Source organism: Colias croceus, chromosome 6 (genome assembly GCF_905220415.1).
Source record: "Colias croceus chromosome 6, ilColCroc2.1".
Lineage (NCBI taxonomy): Eukaryota > Metazoa > Arthropoda > Insecta > Lepidoptera > Pieridae > Colias > Colias croceus.
This window is the reverse complement of record NC_059542.1, coordinates 7,314,597-7,331,859: the sequence shown is the minus strand read 5'-3', so window position 1 is coordinate 7,331,859 and position 17,263 is coordinate 7,314,597. Positions and strand designations below refer to the sequence as shown.

General features: G+C 35.0%; 1 protein-coding gene across 1 annotated transcript; it reads right to left on the bottom strand.

Moving 5' to 3' along the window:
• Window positions 1-1,569: 1,569 nt before the first annotated feature.
• On the bottom strand, window positions 1,570-7,509 carry LOC123692540. Its single transcript, XM_045637295.1, has 2 exons — window positions 7,089-7,509; window positions 1,570-1,677 (listed from the first exon to the last, which is right to left on the bottom strand). The coding sequence occupies exons 1-2, from the start codon at window positions 7,453-7,455 to the stop codon at window positions 1,664-1,666; spliced, it is 381 nt and encodes a 126-aa protein (XP_045493251.1). The 5' UTR covers window positions 7,456-7,509; the 3' UTR covers window positions 1,570-1,663.
• Window positions 7,510-17,263: the final 9,754 nt, after the last annotated feature.

Below are 17,263 nucleotides of genomic sequence, written 5' to 3'. Positions count from 1 at the left end.
TTTGTAAACAAAAAAAAAAAATGAAAATAATGTCTCTGGACAATATTCCAGAGGTGGCGCGAACACCCTGTGATGGCGGGTGCCTTTTAAAAAAAAATAAAAAAATATTAGTAGTATGGATTCACAAAAGTACAAATTCGCTTTTCCCATAACATTAATATAAATTATAAAGAAACACAATCCCTGGAAACTTTCTCGAACATCTTCGATTTAATTGATAACTTAAGCACGGAAAACAAGCAGATTTTGTATAACAAGAATCTTTGAAATATTCAATTACAGATCAGAATGCCCGTTGTTTAATTGATTGCTTATAAACGGTCTATTACAACAATTTTCCTTAATTGTTTACACAAAGGAAAGCCAAAGTAGTTATTTACGAGGTCTAAATTAATTCATTCGCTTATAACTTCGCGCAACTTTTATAGTTTTCCGATTATTGAATTTGTGAACAATTAACATATTGTTTGAAGTGTAGTTCGTTCGTTCTTTCAAGTATTTGCGGGTTGTGGTTGATTAAAAATAGATTACTTCTTAAAAAGTACAGAAAAAAATCTATACAACTTTAAATAATTATATGATAAAATTATCAAATGCATGTAGAACTTATAGTAACAATTAAGATCCCTAAAATTATATTTAGCCTACGATGTTGCTGGCTAGAGACTACTTTTATAATTTTGCAGTTTTATCATGCCTTTTAATAGGCAAAGTTTTTACCCGTAAAGATAGGATGCATAAATCCTATTAAAAGCTTCCGTAGTAGATTAAAAAAGATAAAGATTTGGATTCACTCGCATCCTTATACGTTCTATCTTCTTTTACATGCATTTTATGCAAAATTGAAACTGTAAAGGCTAATCCCATCAAAAACATCCTGTAAAAAACCCAAGTCTCGCAGCTCAGTCTTTCTACCGTCAAAAGTTGTGAGATCCATGTAATACCAAGTCGGTTAATCTATTTAGTGTCTACTTGAAGGACTTTCTGTCTTAAGTTATTACATAAGTTATTATCATGCCAATATTAAAAATATTTAACGTTTTAAACAAATAGATCGACTTGGACATCGCATGAAAACAAAATGAATATTACAATATTATATTAGATTCTTTAGTCTCTCGCGCCTCACGCGATTGAAACTCTCGTTCCTGTTGGTCGCTGGCCCGTCGTGCTGTGTAGTGTGATACATACTAATAATCAAATCAAGCGATGTCCAAGTCGATCTATTTGTTTAAAACGTTAAATATTTTTAATATTGGCATGATAATAACTTATGTAATAACTTAAGACAGAAAGTCCTTCAAGTAGACACTAAATAGATTAACCGACTTGGTATTACATGGATCTCACAACTTTTGACGGTAGAAAGACTGAGCTGCGAGACTTGGGTTTTTTACAGGATGTTTTTGATGGGATCTCACTTCTTTTTGTAGAGCATTTCTTTTTGATACCATCTACTTCTAACGAATTTTGTTAAAGGTCTTATGATATTTTCTTATTTTTATATGTAGTCTTCCTCTTTTTCTTTTCCGGTACTACTTCTTGAGCTTCAGCAACAGTTTTTCTCAAAGCCCACTCCCTGTCTCTATGGGCTTTTCTCGGAGGCTTTGATGTCTCAATTTTTGACAAGTCTGGACGGTAAATACTTCTTAATCTGTTGTATTCACAAATTGATGATTTCTGCGCTTTAATACTTCCAAAGTCGACATTAATGAGATGTAAACCGCCCAGACTTGTAACTCTCGAAAGTGCCACGTAAGCTTGACCGGATGTGAACACTGCAGAACCTATATCCATCAGCGCATTACTTAGGCTTAGGCCCTGACTTTTATGTATAGTTATAGCATAGGCTATACATATGGGAAATTGTTCGCGATGAACATAAGCTCTATTAATAATTTCAAATTTAGTTTTGACCGGACCAAGCTCGTATGCATTAGGTTCATTATTAAATGTGATATATATTCTCTTAATTATTTTTGAATTTTCAGGATCAACCTTTACTTTTCGCACTATACCGATAGATCCATTAACTAAACCGAGACTCACGTCAATGTTTCGCCTTAACATGACTTTTGCGCCTATTTTTATAATTATGTTCTTTTCTAGACCTGCAGTCATAGAAGCATCGTCTTCATATTTTTTTATACATTCACGAGCTCTTTTTGTTAGGTACCTGGGACAATCAATGCTATCTATAGCTATAAGATTTATTTCAGGATGTGGGAGAGATCTTAGCATTGCAGTATTTAATTGTTGACACATATTTTTTGTAGGCAATAAGCAAACGGTATCATCAGGAAGTTTCGAGAGGTGTTTAATTATTTCAGTTAATCTGTTTTCATTTGAATCGGACTTGAGAGTTAATAATCTAGTCGAGAGTAACTCGCGGTCTTTTTTTGTAGTCACACCTAATCTAATTCTATTTAGCATATCAACAAAGTCAGAATCATTAATCTGCCGCATGTTAATTGTAAGTTCATCGTATGTGAACAGTTCAATCCACAGATTGGGCATACTGAGGGAACCTAGCAATTTGTTAGTTTCAGTATTTGTCAATTTTTCAAAAGGTGACTTTTCTCTTACCGGTGGAAGTTGTAAGAGATCCCCGAAAACTACAAGATGTTTCTTTCCAAACCACCCGTTCTGATCGTCACTTGTGTCGAATATCTCAGACAAACGTAAATGAATATATGTTAAAGTAACATTGGATATCATCGACACTTCGTCTATGATAAACAACACTACTTCTTTCAAATCTGATCTTAAAACCTGGAGTACTTCATCAGAAAGTGGTTTGTACTTTGGTGTTTGCTTGTGTTCCACAGGCAGCTGCAATAGTCTATGTATTGTCAATCCATTTACATTGAAGGCAGCTATGCCTGTTGGAGCACTAACTGCCACTTTTTTGTTTAAATGCGTCTTAACCCAAACCTTTAGGGTTTTTATTAAAAAGCTCTTACCAGTGCCACCAGTTCCGCTGACGAAACAGCGTAAAACGTCAGCGCTATTATCAGTAGTGTCTATTTTATTTATGATCATATCAAAGACTCTTTTTTGATCTACATTCAGTTTTGCGATCATACTGTGAAGATCAGTCTCTTCTTCTTCAGCGATATTGATTCTCTGAAAGTCGTCCATGGCATTTGCAGCTTCCACGGCTTCAAAGTCTAGAGGATTTTCAGGACCATCGTCATCATCAACCATTTCCCTATCTTCATTTATCTCAGCAACTTTAGACTCTATCATTTCAAATGCCTTTTGTATTTTATATCTTGACTCTATCATTGAATTGCCATAATTGACTCCTTCTTTTAATTCTTCTTTCACCAAATTAAACGCCTCCGTGTAAGTTTCACACCCTATTTTAAGCTCATCTGAGGAACGCCATGGCTTGAATAAAAGAAGTAAAGAGAAAAAGTATTTTTCTGGTACCTGTTCTGGGTCGTAGAAATAGTGATTGATTAAATATGGGTTAGCTCTTCGTTTGAGGAACCTTTTACTGTCATTTATCTCGTAACACTCCACTTCAGAGGAGACTGGGCGTGTTTTCACAATATCGTAATTTTGAGCGAAACTGTATAAGTTAGTAGCCTCTAGTTCTTTGGGCCGTTTAGGATAGTGGTCATCGATCCATGACTCGTAATAAATATCGGTGGACTCCGGTTCTAGTATCATCATATCAGACTTAGATTTAACACGCCGGTTACGAAAGATGTTGACGTCCAGCCATCGAATAGTTGTGGAAGGATCTGTGCCGTACAAAGAAATACCTAGTAGAGTGTCACTGGCTTCCAAAGAACCGCACTCTCTACTAGATAAAACTCTAAGACCAATGTTAAATAGGCGGCTTCTTAAAGGTTTCGTAGAGTTTATGTCTTGAAACATATCAGCAGCGTGAGTTTTCTCGCTCTTAGTGGTATATTTAGTGACGTAATAATTTAAAATAGCGGTTTTTTCGCCAACGTATTGTATGTCTGTATTGCCATTCCATGCTAGCAAAATCGCAGGATTATAATCATTAACCATAGACCATTCTTGTTTGCGTACAATATTGTAGAGCCTACTGTTAGACGACAATGTCTTTCTTGCAGCTATTGATTCTATTAAATCTCTAATAGTAAGTACTTCTGTGGCCGGGCGAGGGAATCCGAAACGACAAACTTTTATGAAACCTCTTCTTGTTTTCTTTTGCCGCATGCAATACTGATTATGTTTATGGGTCTGATATGACGTGACTCGTTGATAGAGCGTTGGTGAAAGATTCTTGTCCGGTATGGCACAAGTTACATACTTTGTAATAAATGATGCAACCTGATCAATCGAGGACTCATGAAGTATGGGGGCGTCTTTTACCCATAACATTAAGTGAAAGTGTTGCGCTCCACGTGACTGATATTCCCGCCTCCAGAAATAATGAATAACTTTTCCAAGCGGTTCATCCGTTGACATTATGAATTCTAACATGGCTTTGAACTTATTGTCAATAAACCTGGAAGTGGAGACGGGATCTAAAGCAACCAATTCGCTAATACTCTTGCTAGCCATTTCTGGACTATTAATTGCCCTAAGGTACTCACCTAAGTCATCCCACATCCATTCGGAAGGACTTATGGTAAGAAACCAGGTTGCTGGCCCGTAGTGCTGAGTCATACAATTGACGTCATTCCTTGGCTTTTTCCAGAACTGTTCTGTATTTCGTAATCTACCAAATATTGCTGTTAAGTCACCTTCTAATTCATCTTTATTAAGCATCTCAAAATACTGTTCAGCTGTAAGCTTTTGTTTTTGGTTAACGCAATTCATTTTATAGAAAATGCCAGAATTTATTTGACGTATATTAGCATCATTAAGGAGAAAAAATAAATATTGTTGATTAAGGCGGAATTGAGAGTGTTTTGACATTAATCTTGCTTTAATATACTCACTTGATGTTAGCTTTTGCTGCCGATCATAAAATTGACCATATTTGCCTTCAATATAAAGATCAGGAAAGCATTTTACATCTAAATCCTTATCTCTGGAATCAATTGGAGCAGCGTTGACTTTCAGCATTTGATAGAGTTCGGAAATAGGAGCGTTTCTCCTCCTTTCATGCAAGGGGTAAATAGTGTATTGTTCATAGTCCGCCTCCTTTTCTGATGTAACTTGTGTTAGTAGCCCACCGTTTCCTTCTACAACGTTATCTACTTGAGATTCTAATTGGCCTACGATATGATGAATATTGTCCTCTTCGTTAATATAATCAATCAATTGTTGAGGTGAATGCGGCAATTGTATTCGAGAGTAGAGAGCATTAACACCTTTTAAATATTGTAAGGCTTGGTAAACCTTGTTAATATCTACAATATCCTCCCACACTATTTTAGATTTTGTTGGCGTACCTCGTACCATAATAAATATTTCAGGGTTAGTGATAGGGTGTTCTGGTCTAGGCAGTTTTTTTAAAGTTTCTTCAATCGGCAGAGGAAGGTGGAAAGTTCGGCCTTTTACTTTTTTCACCATGTTCCTATTAGGTATATGTTTGTTAGCAACGGGATTCATTAGCATTACCACCTGAAATGCTTTGGCGCGTTGAATTAATATCTTCTCATAGTCATTTAACTCGGTTATCTGTGGTGGAGCAATACTAACGTATAGGTCATTTAGAACACAAGCTGCTGGCAGTTGATTTGCTCTAATTTTTTGTAAGCACGAGTGACATATGTACGGGCTGTGGTCTAGATTGTTGGTTTTATAGTAGTCGAGAAGATTATTCCAAATACTAGTGTCTATAGCCTTTCTTAATCTGTTCAGAGATGAAACATCTCTTGAATAACAAAGTTTTATACATGACATGCACTCTAGCTTTGGAGTTTCAAGACACTTTAGTTTTAGAGATTTAAACGCAGCTTTATGCTTATTTATGATCTCATCCTCTATAATTTCCTGTGACTCTTCACTTTCCACTGCCATACTTCCAACTTTTTGTTGTATTCCGTGTTCTTTTATTTTTTTGACGTCAGATTTTTCCAATGATTCGTCAATATCTTTTAAAATGTTAAAAATACTCAGTACTTGATAAATTTCTCTTGAAATTGTTCTTAGGCGAGGAAAATGCGCTTTGATAGTGTTAATATAATTTAAGTACTCAAATATGTTTCCTTTTTCAATTAATGTGTAATACTGAGCTACACTTTTGTTTACCAGGCTTTCGAAAATGTTTGTTAATAGTATGATTACGTCCTCATCTAGTGCACACAGATCATTACAAGACCAAACTAAACTATGGCCATGCGTTTTAACATCCCCAAAGACAGCTTTTCCTGTATTGTCAATTTTGATAGCTTTGTCCTGGTTATGTAATAAACTGTAAGGTTGGCCTGCGTAATATGGCTCTTGATTACTTCTATGTTTTGATTTTCCAATAAAACATTCGAATTTGTCATTTAAAGAACTATCTGAAGGGCAAGAATTTAGTTTTTCTAACGATACTTTAAATTTATCTTTTAATTTATCAATAGTTTTATTAAAGTTTCCTAAAGTTTGCTGCCTGTTATGGAGTACCCATTTAATTAGTTTCTCCGCTTCTAATCTGTCCTTAATTTTATTTGTTAGCGCTTGAGTAATTTTTTCTATATTTTTTAGTTGAGATTGTAATTTTTTGTTTGATCTTTTCCTTTGGACAGCTTCACGGTTAACATCGGGGTGGGAAATAGTGTAACGTAACACCGCTTCTCGATTAACTTCAGGATGAGAAGCAGTGTAACGCGACACTGCTTTTCGGTGAACTTCTGGGTGAGAAGCAGTGTAACGCGCTACAGCTGCTCTGTTAACATCCGGACATGAAGCACTGTAACGAGCTAATGTCTCCTTACGTTTTTCGGGGTTGTTCTGGCGGTAACGAGCCGCCGCTTCTTTAAGTTGTTGAGAACGGGAGAGCGACGAAGTTTTAGGTCTTCCTATAACCTTTTTAGGTCTTCCCCCCTTTTTAGGCAAGTTTGTATTATTTTTATCCTTATTATCATCATTCGGAGGCACTTCTGGAAGGAGCACTTCATAATGGCCGCCTAAGTAACTACCAGAAAATCGGAAACGTTTCACCGGATTTCCATAATCACCACCGAATGATCCTCTCAAAAGGCCGTTTTCGTAAACCTCGAAAGCGTACGGATACAAAGCTGCGGCAGCCATAAGTTCAGACACGGAGCCATAGGTAGTTGTTTTTACCATTGCCGTCGAGTACAGGTCGGCGTCAATGTAGGGGTCTCCGTGCTCGTCACACGTATACACTTTGAACTCGTCCCAATGCGCTACCACATACTCCACTATAGCAAGTCTAATCTCATACGACGACTCAGTATTCCCATACATAGAGAATGACAAAGAATGAAATAGACACGAACCATCACCAGGTATACGGACAATCCGGTGTGGGCATGGATGGTCATTCACATACAGTATTTCCGAATCCATTGCGACTACTAGTACTGGTAGATATGCAAGATGTAAGAATACAATTAATACTTAAACGTAAACTCGCTCGAAGGCATTCACATTTCATTGTTCTGTCATTTTGGCGTATATTTTGCTTGTCAGTCATAGAGTAAAATAGAGGCCAGTCTGTCTGTAAGGAGGCTAGTCGCGCCAACAATTTATATATAACAGATTTAAATTACAGGGTGGCTCTGAAATACGTTGACAACTTATTTTACGATTTATTTTATTTTTCTTTTACACAGTATAACGGTGACTACTAAATAATAAAAATACAGTATTATTTTAATGTAAATATCTATTTATTTTCAAAATAACCACCTTTAGCTTTAATACAAAGGCGAATACGTTTTCTGAAGTTTTCGACGATTTTCCGTAACTCCTCTTCAGATATTTGTCCCACTCACAAGTAAGCGTTGCCTTCATCGCGTCTACACTTCTGTGTGAAGTTGCACAGGCCCTCGCCTCTAAATTGATCATACGCTGAAATCCATTTGATTAAGATCTGGTGAAAATGGAGGCCATTCCTTGGAACTTATGAACTCTGGGAAATGGTCCATACATCACTACTGCACATTTGAGGCCCTGTGAGATGGAGCAGAGTCCTGTTGAAAAGTCCATGGTTGGTCACCGAAGTGCTGCTGGCTCCAAGGAAGAACTACATTCTCCAAAATATCGCTTCGGTATATTTCTTGTTTCACTTTCACACCTTGTTTTACGAAAACGAGGGGAGTTTTGCCTGTTGAGCAAATGCCACGCCAAACTATGACCGAATCCGGTTTTTGCCCATGGGGGATAATTGATGTGGCTCCAGGGTGACTAGAAGAGTAAACTCTATCGTTTTGGCGGTTATGAGATTGCTCAATTTGAAAAAAAATTTCATCTGTGAAAAAAATATTTTTCCACGCTTCACCAGCGGAGCGCGCTTTCAGTAAGCGACATCTTTCAAGGCGTATTTTTTTATCTTTATCATCCAACCGCTGTGCTTTTCGCAGCTTGTATGCTGTTAACTTGAGCTCATTTTTAACAACTCGTTGTAATGTTGAATGACTTACAACTAAGTCTCGAGCCATTTTTCTTACATCGGCTTGTGAATTGCGGGTCAATCTTTGTTTGACGATATGACGAATCCTAGGCGTCCTCACAGTTATTTTTCTGCCTCTTCCCAGACGGTCACCGAGATGGCCAAGCTCATCGAAGCGTTTAATAGCAGAAGAAACTAACTGCCGACTGATACCGAGAAGTCGCACTACCTCGCACTCCCGCTTACCAGTCTCATATAAGGATATTATTGCACCTCGTTGAGCAGACATAGTAAAAAATGACTAATTTTAAATTTATTCCCTTCACAAATAACGTTAAGTTGGCGCCAAAACATGTGAAAATAATAATTAAAAAACAAAAGCAACGCAGCATGTCCCATTTTTGAAATTTATTATTTTGAAATTTGTCAACGTAATTTAGAACCACCCTGTATAATATATTGTTTTATTAGATTTTCGTACTTCAAGACATGTCCAATCATGTGTTTTTCATTACGTCGACCATTTTACAAGTAATAATGTTGTTCAGTTTCATGGGCTAAACACACCCTTACCCACCCTATACCCCCTCCCTTGCCTCATATGGTAGCAGGTACCTATCTACACCTATTAAATTTATAACCACCACCAACCACCAACTGCATAAATAACTTTGTAGTCCCATATATTTATATGGGATTACAAAGTTATTGATGCAGTTGGTGTATTTGGAAAACTGGACCGAAATTACAAAATATTTAAGTTTTCCCATGATTAAGACACTAAACTCTATATGTATTCCAAATATGAAGCTTCTAAGTCTGCTAGAAGTGCCTTGGACTTTTGATGATCGGTGAGTCAGTGAGTGACAAAATTTAGAAACTTTAACAAGTTGTCATTCTTAAACTACTGGTTCAAATTGACTGAAATTTTAAATATTCCGTGTTTATACAATGCCGGATTAGTTACTGAAGATTCAGGTTTCTTGCTTTATCCACAACCGAATTATAGGGGGTCGAAAAAGGCCCGAATTGCTTCGAGAAAAGGATGGTACGGCCGTGCCGCTTTTTTTTGCTCGACTTGGCGGGGGCACTGCCGTGCCCCCAGATAAACAATGGGCATTGTTCAATAAACATTAGAGGGAATGTAACGAAAATTTTCAAATTAAGCAGCATAATGAAAGCTTGAATTTCCAAAGCAAATTGCGGATTAGGACGTTCAGAATAGCCACATAGCTTTAAACCTTTTATCGTGGTTCGGCAGTGTAGGGGTGACATAAATACGACATTTGACCACATCGCTTCGTACAATTTTCCAGTCAAATAGGATTATTAATGCGTTGCGTATGCTAAAAAAGGACGCGTATATCACGAAAAATATATTTAAATATTTTTTTCTATACAAGTTTAATCCCTGTACTTTATTGGATAACATACTTTGATAGTTGTTATTACAAAATTTAGTAATTATAGAGATTTATGATAATATAATATCTAAGTAAATATACGTCTTGATGAACAATCACAAAAAAAGTTATAATACTTTGTCACCGATTTCATTTAAACCAGACACAAGACACTATAAACAATATCACCATAAATAACTTGAGCACTATAAGTAATTACCATAGTAATGAATTTAAACCAACAGTTTTGAATAACATTTGCGTAATGCAAATTTTACGTAAATGTTAACCTGTTTAGGCTTACTCGTACATCCTAATTAGTGCACAAAGCCACGCTCGTAAATTGAGGAAAACAAAAATGAGCGAATTTGGAATTCAGCAAAAATTGGTATCTTATTTTAAAGAGTATTATGCTATTTAATGAACTGCTATTTTACTACATACAAAGGGAAATCTGACCACAGGAAATATTTTTAATTAACGCAGTGTGACTCGAAATGTAATGATATCAAGCAATTTTTTTCTTCATTTATTTGATTGAAATGTGCATGAATGTTGTTGCGTTAATAGGTGGGATTTGAAAATGCCTATCATTTGGTCAAATTCTAACCCATAGCATTTAAATTATTACAGCTGCGGTTCTGTTTAGTCCATTGCATTGTTGTCGAAATGGCAAAGTTGTAACTAGCCTTTGACGGTAATGTAAATGTTCGTATTTTATTCAAATTGTTTTCGGAAAATCGACGAGATGAGGGTATGAAAGTTGCATGAGTGTATTTTAAGTTCGTTACTTCTTGGTTATGAAAATAAGAATATTTTAATTGGTTTATTTATCATAAAAATGAGTTGCCTGATTTTATTTTATTATAATGAGGGTTAAACACTTTGGTAATTAGTAATTACGCATTCATTTATTTTTTATCATTAAAATGTGTGTAACACCCTCTCAAATGTGTTGTGTAATTTAAAAATGGATACTCAATAGATACTAGAATACAAAATTTATACATAGCTCAATGCATAGCTACGTATAATGTGGACTACACTTTAATGTTGACTTAAAAATGTGAGACTTAGGCCCAGTTTCACCAAGCTCTGTTAGTTAGTTTAACACGCTGTTAACTCTTTTAAACGGACATCAATGTAAGGGAGTGTCCCACCATGACCTAATCGAGGTTTAGTTTCCTTAACACGGCATCATATTTAATTACTGGCATAGAGGCTCTTTAAATTTTTAACAAGCGATTAGAAAAAAATGATTTGATATTTTCTTGTTGTCAAGATGGACTATTTTATTTTTGAAAATGAAGATGTGTTGGATGATTTGTATAATTTGGATTATATAGTGCGACCGCGACGGCCCAGAATTTATAAAGACGTCGTCATTGTTTCGTAGAATATGATGGATGTTGATTTTAGTACAAGATTTCGTTTATCAAAACAATCGGTTTTGGAAGTATTGCAATTAATTGAAGATAAACTCGAATAACCGTCGGATCTGTAAGTAAAACTATCTCGTGAGGTAATATTTATATTTATGTGCATAAAAGGTTCCTTCCTACATACTATATTATTTTCAATTAAACCATAATAATCCTGTGAGTCATGTCAAATCTAGTATTGAATACCAAAATAGGTACTTAAAATGTAAACTTCACCACTACTCAGGTAAGGCTCAGACCTCCTCATGATTATGAAATGTACTTATCTTAATTTTAAATTCTGTTTTAGGAATCAATCAGTTTCACATACAGACCAACTGCTTATTGTAGTGCAGTGCAGTGATGGCTCAGTGGTGAAAAACATTGTGAGGAAACCGACATATCATAAGATAGCGTGGTGGATAATGACCTGATACCTTACCGTGTTTAAGTTTAAGTGAGCACTACCAATCCCATGTTCCAGCAGTGAGAACGTATATGGGCTGACGATGATGATGATCCTGATTTAATTTAAATGTGACATTGTTATAGAAATATGTAATTTTTCATGTTACCTAAATAAATAAAACTTGGTTTTTATAAAACATTTTTATTGTACCCTTAGATTGTACCTATCAACATCATTCAATAAATTGGTTATAACAACTAGGTAGATACTAGGTTATTACGAACAAGAATTTACTATTAATTTACTGCTTTCTTTTATCTTTGCCTTTATTTTTCTTGTTAATTGCTCTTCTAGTATGAGATCTCTCCACTTTCCTTCGGACTCCGAATTTTTTTTCGTAATTTCAACCAGATCCAGTTTACCTTCTACTAAGTGAAATTGAACCGCGATTTTTCTTCAACATTATTGTATTTATTCAACTCAAAATAAAATTAAAATAACACAAGAAAAATCACAACAAAACAATCTCCAAATAACATCAAACATTTGTAACCATGGTAACGACCAAATCGTTTGACATATAAACCAGTAAACGTAAAAGTTACTACATGATTATTAAATTTTATACTGTATTAGAACATCTCAATTTAGTCGAATTACCAAACATGACAGTTATTATCCAACTAGAACAAATAGCCCCAACGTGCGAAACTATGGCATTGTCAACTATGACATTTTGTTTCGGGCGGTTTAAAATACGAATGAATGATTCGTGAGTCGCTCAGTTAAAGGTCGATTTGATAATCGGCTGTTAGATTTCCTTCTTGGGACCTGAAGAGTTGACAACGATGTTAAAATACATGTTTATTTTGAAGCTCGATTAATAAATCTCTGATTTAGAAAATATTGGTGAAATCGGGTCTTATAGATATAATTATCGAAACTAACAGGCCGCCCGCCCCGGTACATGCTACAGAACTGCTCAAATGTGCGTTCAAACAAACAAACAAACTGATCAGCTTTAAATCCATACTAATATTATAAATGCGAAAGTAACTCTGTCTGTCTGTTACTCAATCACGCCTAAACTACTGAACCAATTTGCATGAAATTTGGTATGGAGATATTTTGATACCCGAGAAAGGACATAGGCTACCTTTTATTGCGAAATAAGTACCACGGGCGAAGCCGGGGCGGACAGTGGTCCGCCCCGGCTAACACTGATTTTTAACCGACTTCAAAAAAAAGGAGGAGGTTATCAATTCGGCCGGTATTTTTTTTTTTTATGTATGTACACCGATTACTCCGAGGTTTCTGAACCGATTTACGTGATTCTTTTTTTGTTCGATGCGGGATGGTGTCGAATTGGTCCCATAAAAATTTTATTCGGATAGGCCCAGTAGTTTTTATTTTATGAGCATTTTTGTCTGTAGGTATTTGTAAATTTTGCAAGTGCAAGTTTGAAGTCGGTTGTTTTTAACGCAGTTATCACTTGTTATATTATAGACTAGTGAGTCTATAATATAAAAATTAAAAATGAATCCCAAAATGTGTGGGTAAGCGCATAACTTTAGAACAGCTGAACCGATTTCTTTAATTCTTTTTTTATTATATTCCTTGAAGTACGAGGATGGTTCTTATGTAGAGAAAACATGAATATGTACCACGGGCGAAGCCGAGGCGGACCGCTAGTTATTAATAAAGATAAAATTCTACTTTTAATTCCACATTTCAACTTTCTACGCTAATTAAATATTTGATATAAATTAAATATAAGAATACAAACAACCAATAAATATAATTTCAATTAATTTACATGCATATTTATAATAACGTGGTTGACTGAATTAAAAAGAGGATTCTGCGGCAATGCGGGCTGCCCGCTTGCTCGTTAACTACGAGATAGCGACGCTCCCGACCTCTGACGTCCAATTAGATCGCGGATTTACTTTCAAGTCTATCCACTAATTTATTATCATGCCAAAGTGAATATTTAGAAGTCACTCCTACAGAGTAAAGCGAATAAAACATTAGGGACGGCGGAAGCTTATTGAAGATGTTTGTCTGCTATTTTGGGATGGGTCCCATTATCATAATATACTATGTTTTATTTATACTCAAATACCTTTGCATATCTCGAAATGATGTTGTTCTTACAATAACTGTAGAAACATATTTTGGCAAGCCAGATCTTAATGTAGCAAGAGTTTCGAAGTCGTAAATAAAACTAAACAGAATTTGAACATGGGTCTAATCAACAACGCCAAAATTGACGGCTCTCGGATCCCTCGCTCTTCAAACCTTTCATTGTATTTGAATACATTTTAACGTAAAAAAGTACTTTTTTATTTTTATACCACAAGATATTTTTATAAAATAAACTTAGAATAAATAATGAAACTGACATGTCTACAAAACCCAAAAAGTTTAACGACATATCACATCTTTCATTCGTCTGGCTAACTTCAGTATATAGATGCTTATAATTAATGCTAATCTAATGTTATACAAGAATTATTGTATTTGTCCATTTTCAGCAAAATAGCTCCAAAACAAAAAAAAACGACAAACGGTCAAATGAACATGAATGCACTCGAGAACCTCCTCCAAATAATATATAATTCAATGGTAATAAACAGCACATTAAGACAGACCTAATTGTTAATTAAGTGCGATTTCAAAAAGCACATTTAGTTTGCAATCGTATAATGAGGGGTTTAAATTGCTGAGCCACCCCTTCAACATCCTGTATAATTAACATGTAATTACTACACTTGTCCGGTGTTTTAATTCAAAGTATGTAGATTGTAGGTAACAATATATTTGTATGGAAAGTAAAATGAACAATTTATTATGCTCGTACAGCTAGCTAATTCACAAGTGTGGAGCAAAGTTTCAAGTATAGGTGAGCATAATTATTTCATGAACATTAACAGTATCATGTATAGTTAAAATTGTAATGGTATCAGGTGTTTTGTAGATCCTTAAACTTGAATGGCATGACGAGCCGCTCTTAGCCAGTGATGGATTTTAAGCCTAAACGATAAAGTGTTCTATAGACCTAAAAGGGTTGAGGATAACCTAAAAGGAATCCTTGTCATTTAAAAATATAGGTCTGATTTAGGTTTTGGATAAATATAACAAATGCATATTCAGTTTGTTGTAGTCAAACTCAATAGAGAAAATATATAAAAATTAGTATAATTATTCTCTTATTTGAGTTTTATTACTAAATGTCCGTAAGATTTATTTAAAACTTTTGGGCATAATAAAAACTTTTAAAAAACCCTAGCTTATAAGTAGCTTGCGCAATTGAAAAACAGTGAGATAAATTGAAGTATCAACATTTAATCTGGATTTTTTGACATAGTTTAGGAACGAAACTTTTTGTACAGAGTTACTTTGTTGGCGACCTGCAAAGTTGTAAAGGCGGTAAAAACTCGTTACGCCAAATCGGCCACTAAAACTCGCGAAGCGAAAATTCTATCCAAGTTCAATTTACTTTTATTGTTCTTACTCCTCCCTTTTCTTTAAAATCTTTTTTCTCTGCGTCCTACAGGCGTTCTAAACACATTTTATACTAATTCTTTCAAACGTAACGTCAAAATTTCACGTTTGAATTCCCGTTCTTTTTGTGGGTACATCAAAAGAAAACTGAAAGAACCTTTTCTCAGTGATCTTTATTTGAGTTTTCGTTCACGTTCATCAGAGGTAACATTTAATTTGCGGATTTTCTCCAAATACCCATCTTTTGTTTACTCTATTTTCCTTATTCTTGTCATTTTTATATTCCAGTACCGTAAAATGTTTTCTTCGATTGTTGAATTGAACCTTTTTTGCACTTTCTAATAATAACATTAAAAATACCTGTCTTGCATTAATGTCTATTTGCGTTTGTTCCATAAAAATAACTCCTCTACATTCTACAACCATCAACAAAATCAATATGGCAATTAATATCAAACCTTATTCACATTTACAACTAGGAATTGGGAATGTTCGAATTTTATAATTACAACAATGTATCTTTGTAATTTAATTCCACTGATGATATATCCCGTATCCGTTACGGTACCTTTAAATCCAATAATTGATCGATATTGCACTAGATTTATATCGTGTGATAAAAGTTCAAACATATTCTCTGATAATAATACGAAGGTTTGTGATATAGGGGTGGTTTTCCCACCAGCTGTATTTGCAAATAAGACGTCTTGCAACGACAATCGATCTAGACGTACGGTCCCCGCTATCTTTTGTTCAGTCTCCAAATTTCAAATTGGATCCTGTAATGAGCGTAAGGTTCAATAATGCCTGCAATAACTCTTTCCGAGTTAGCTCCGTTTAAGTTTCTCGATAGTGACTTTAATTTAGGAGTATACGCGAGCAGCGTATCTGTATTTACATAAGATTGTATTCCTTTGTAGGAAAACAAATGTATTTTAATGTACAAAGGCAAAGGCAATTCAAAAATTAAAAAGTATTGTGGAAATTGAAGATTTTTGGCTTCAACTAATAATACCTGACCATATCCAGGTATCGGCTAGTATTGTCTAAGTAAATAGCAATCTTGTCTTTTGCTTCTGAATAGATTGGATGTAGTTGTTCTTAGTCAGAGTTGAATCTCGTGTGTTCGTGTACTTCAGTGGTAAGCTCTGTGGTGTTAACGGCTTTATGAAATTAAGCTTAAGGTGCAACGTTAGATTTGTCTTAAGTAAACTGATGTCTGTGATGATGTGGATGGTCTTAGGTTACAATATGGTTTAATACTTTGTTTTTTTGGTTTACAATGTTTGTAAAAATATCTTGATTTAATCATGATTTTTTTTTTCGATTTACAAATATGCTCAACACGTATATTATAAAGCAATTAATATTAATCCTCAAACAAAAGTAACAGACTCTTTAGAATTAGAAATAGAATTCAATAATTTAACATTAGAATTACAACTCGCAACACAATCTCTCAATAACATTATCTTATATATAAAAATGAATCGCAAAATGTGTTGGTAAGCGCATCACGCGTGAACGGGTGGACCGATTTCGATAATTCTTTTTTTATAATATTCCTTGAAGTACGAGGATGGTTCTTATGGAAAGAAAACATAAACATGTACCACGGGCGAAGCCGGGGCGGACCGCTAGTTTCCAATATATGTATCCTTAAATAGAGTCGACCTCAATCAAAAAGCATTTTAATATCTTTTTTCGTAAGGACTCAATTTGTTATGTATAAATACTTGGCATCAGCGTGCCTTAGCTCAATTAATCATTGGGCGCCGATCGTCAACCATCGATTACGAATTAAACGTACATTTATGAAACACTAATCGTTCGTTTGCGTGTTAAATGCGGGTTACAGTTTTAATTTGTATAACACCTGTGAGGTGGCTATAATTACTATAATGTTATAAATTAAAACTATCTCATTGACTGTAAACAAATATGAAAAAAACTCAGCAATCACATTTCTCATATTGTAAGTATATTTCTGTTTTCTTGTGACGTCCCGTGTCCCCTAGTGTGG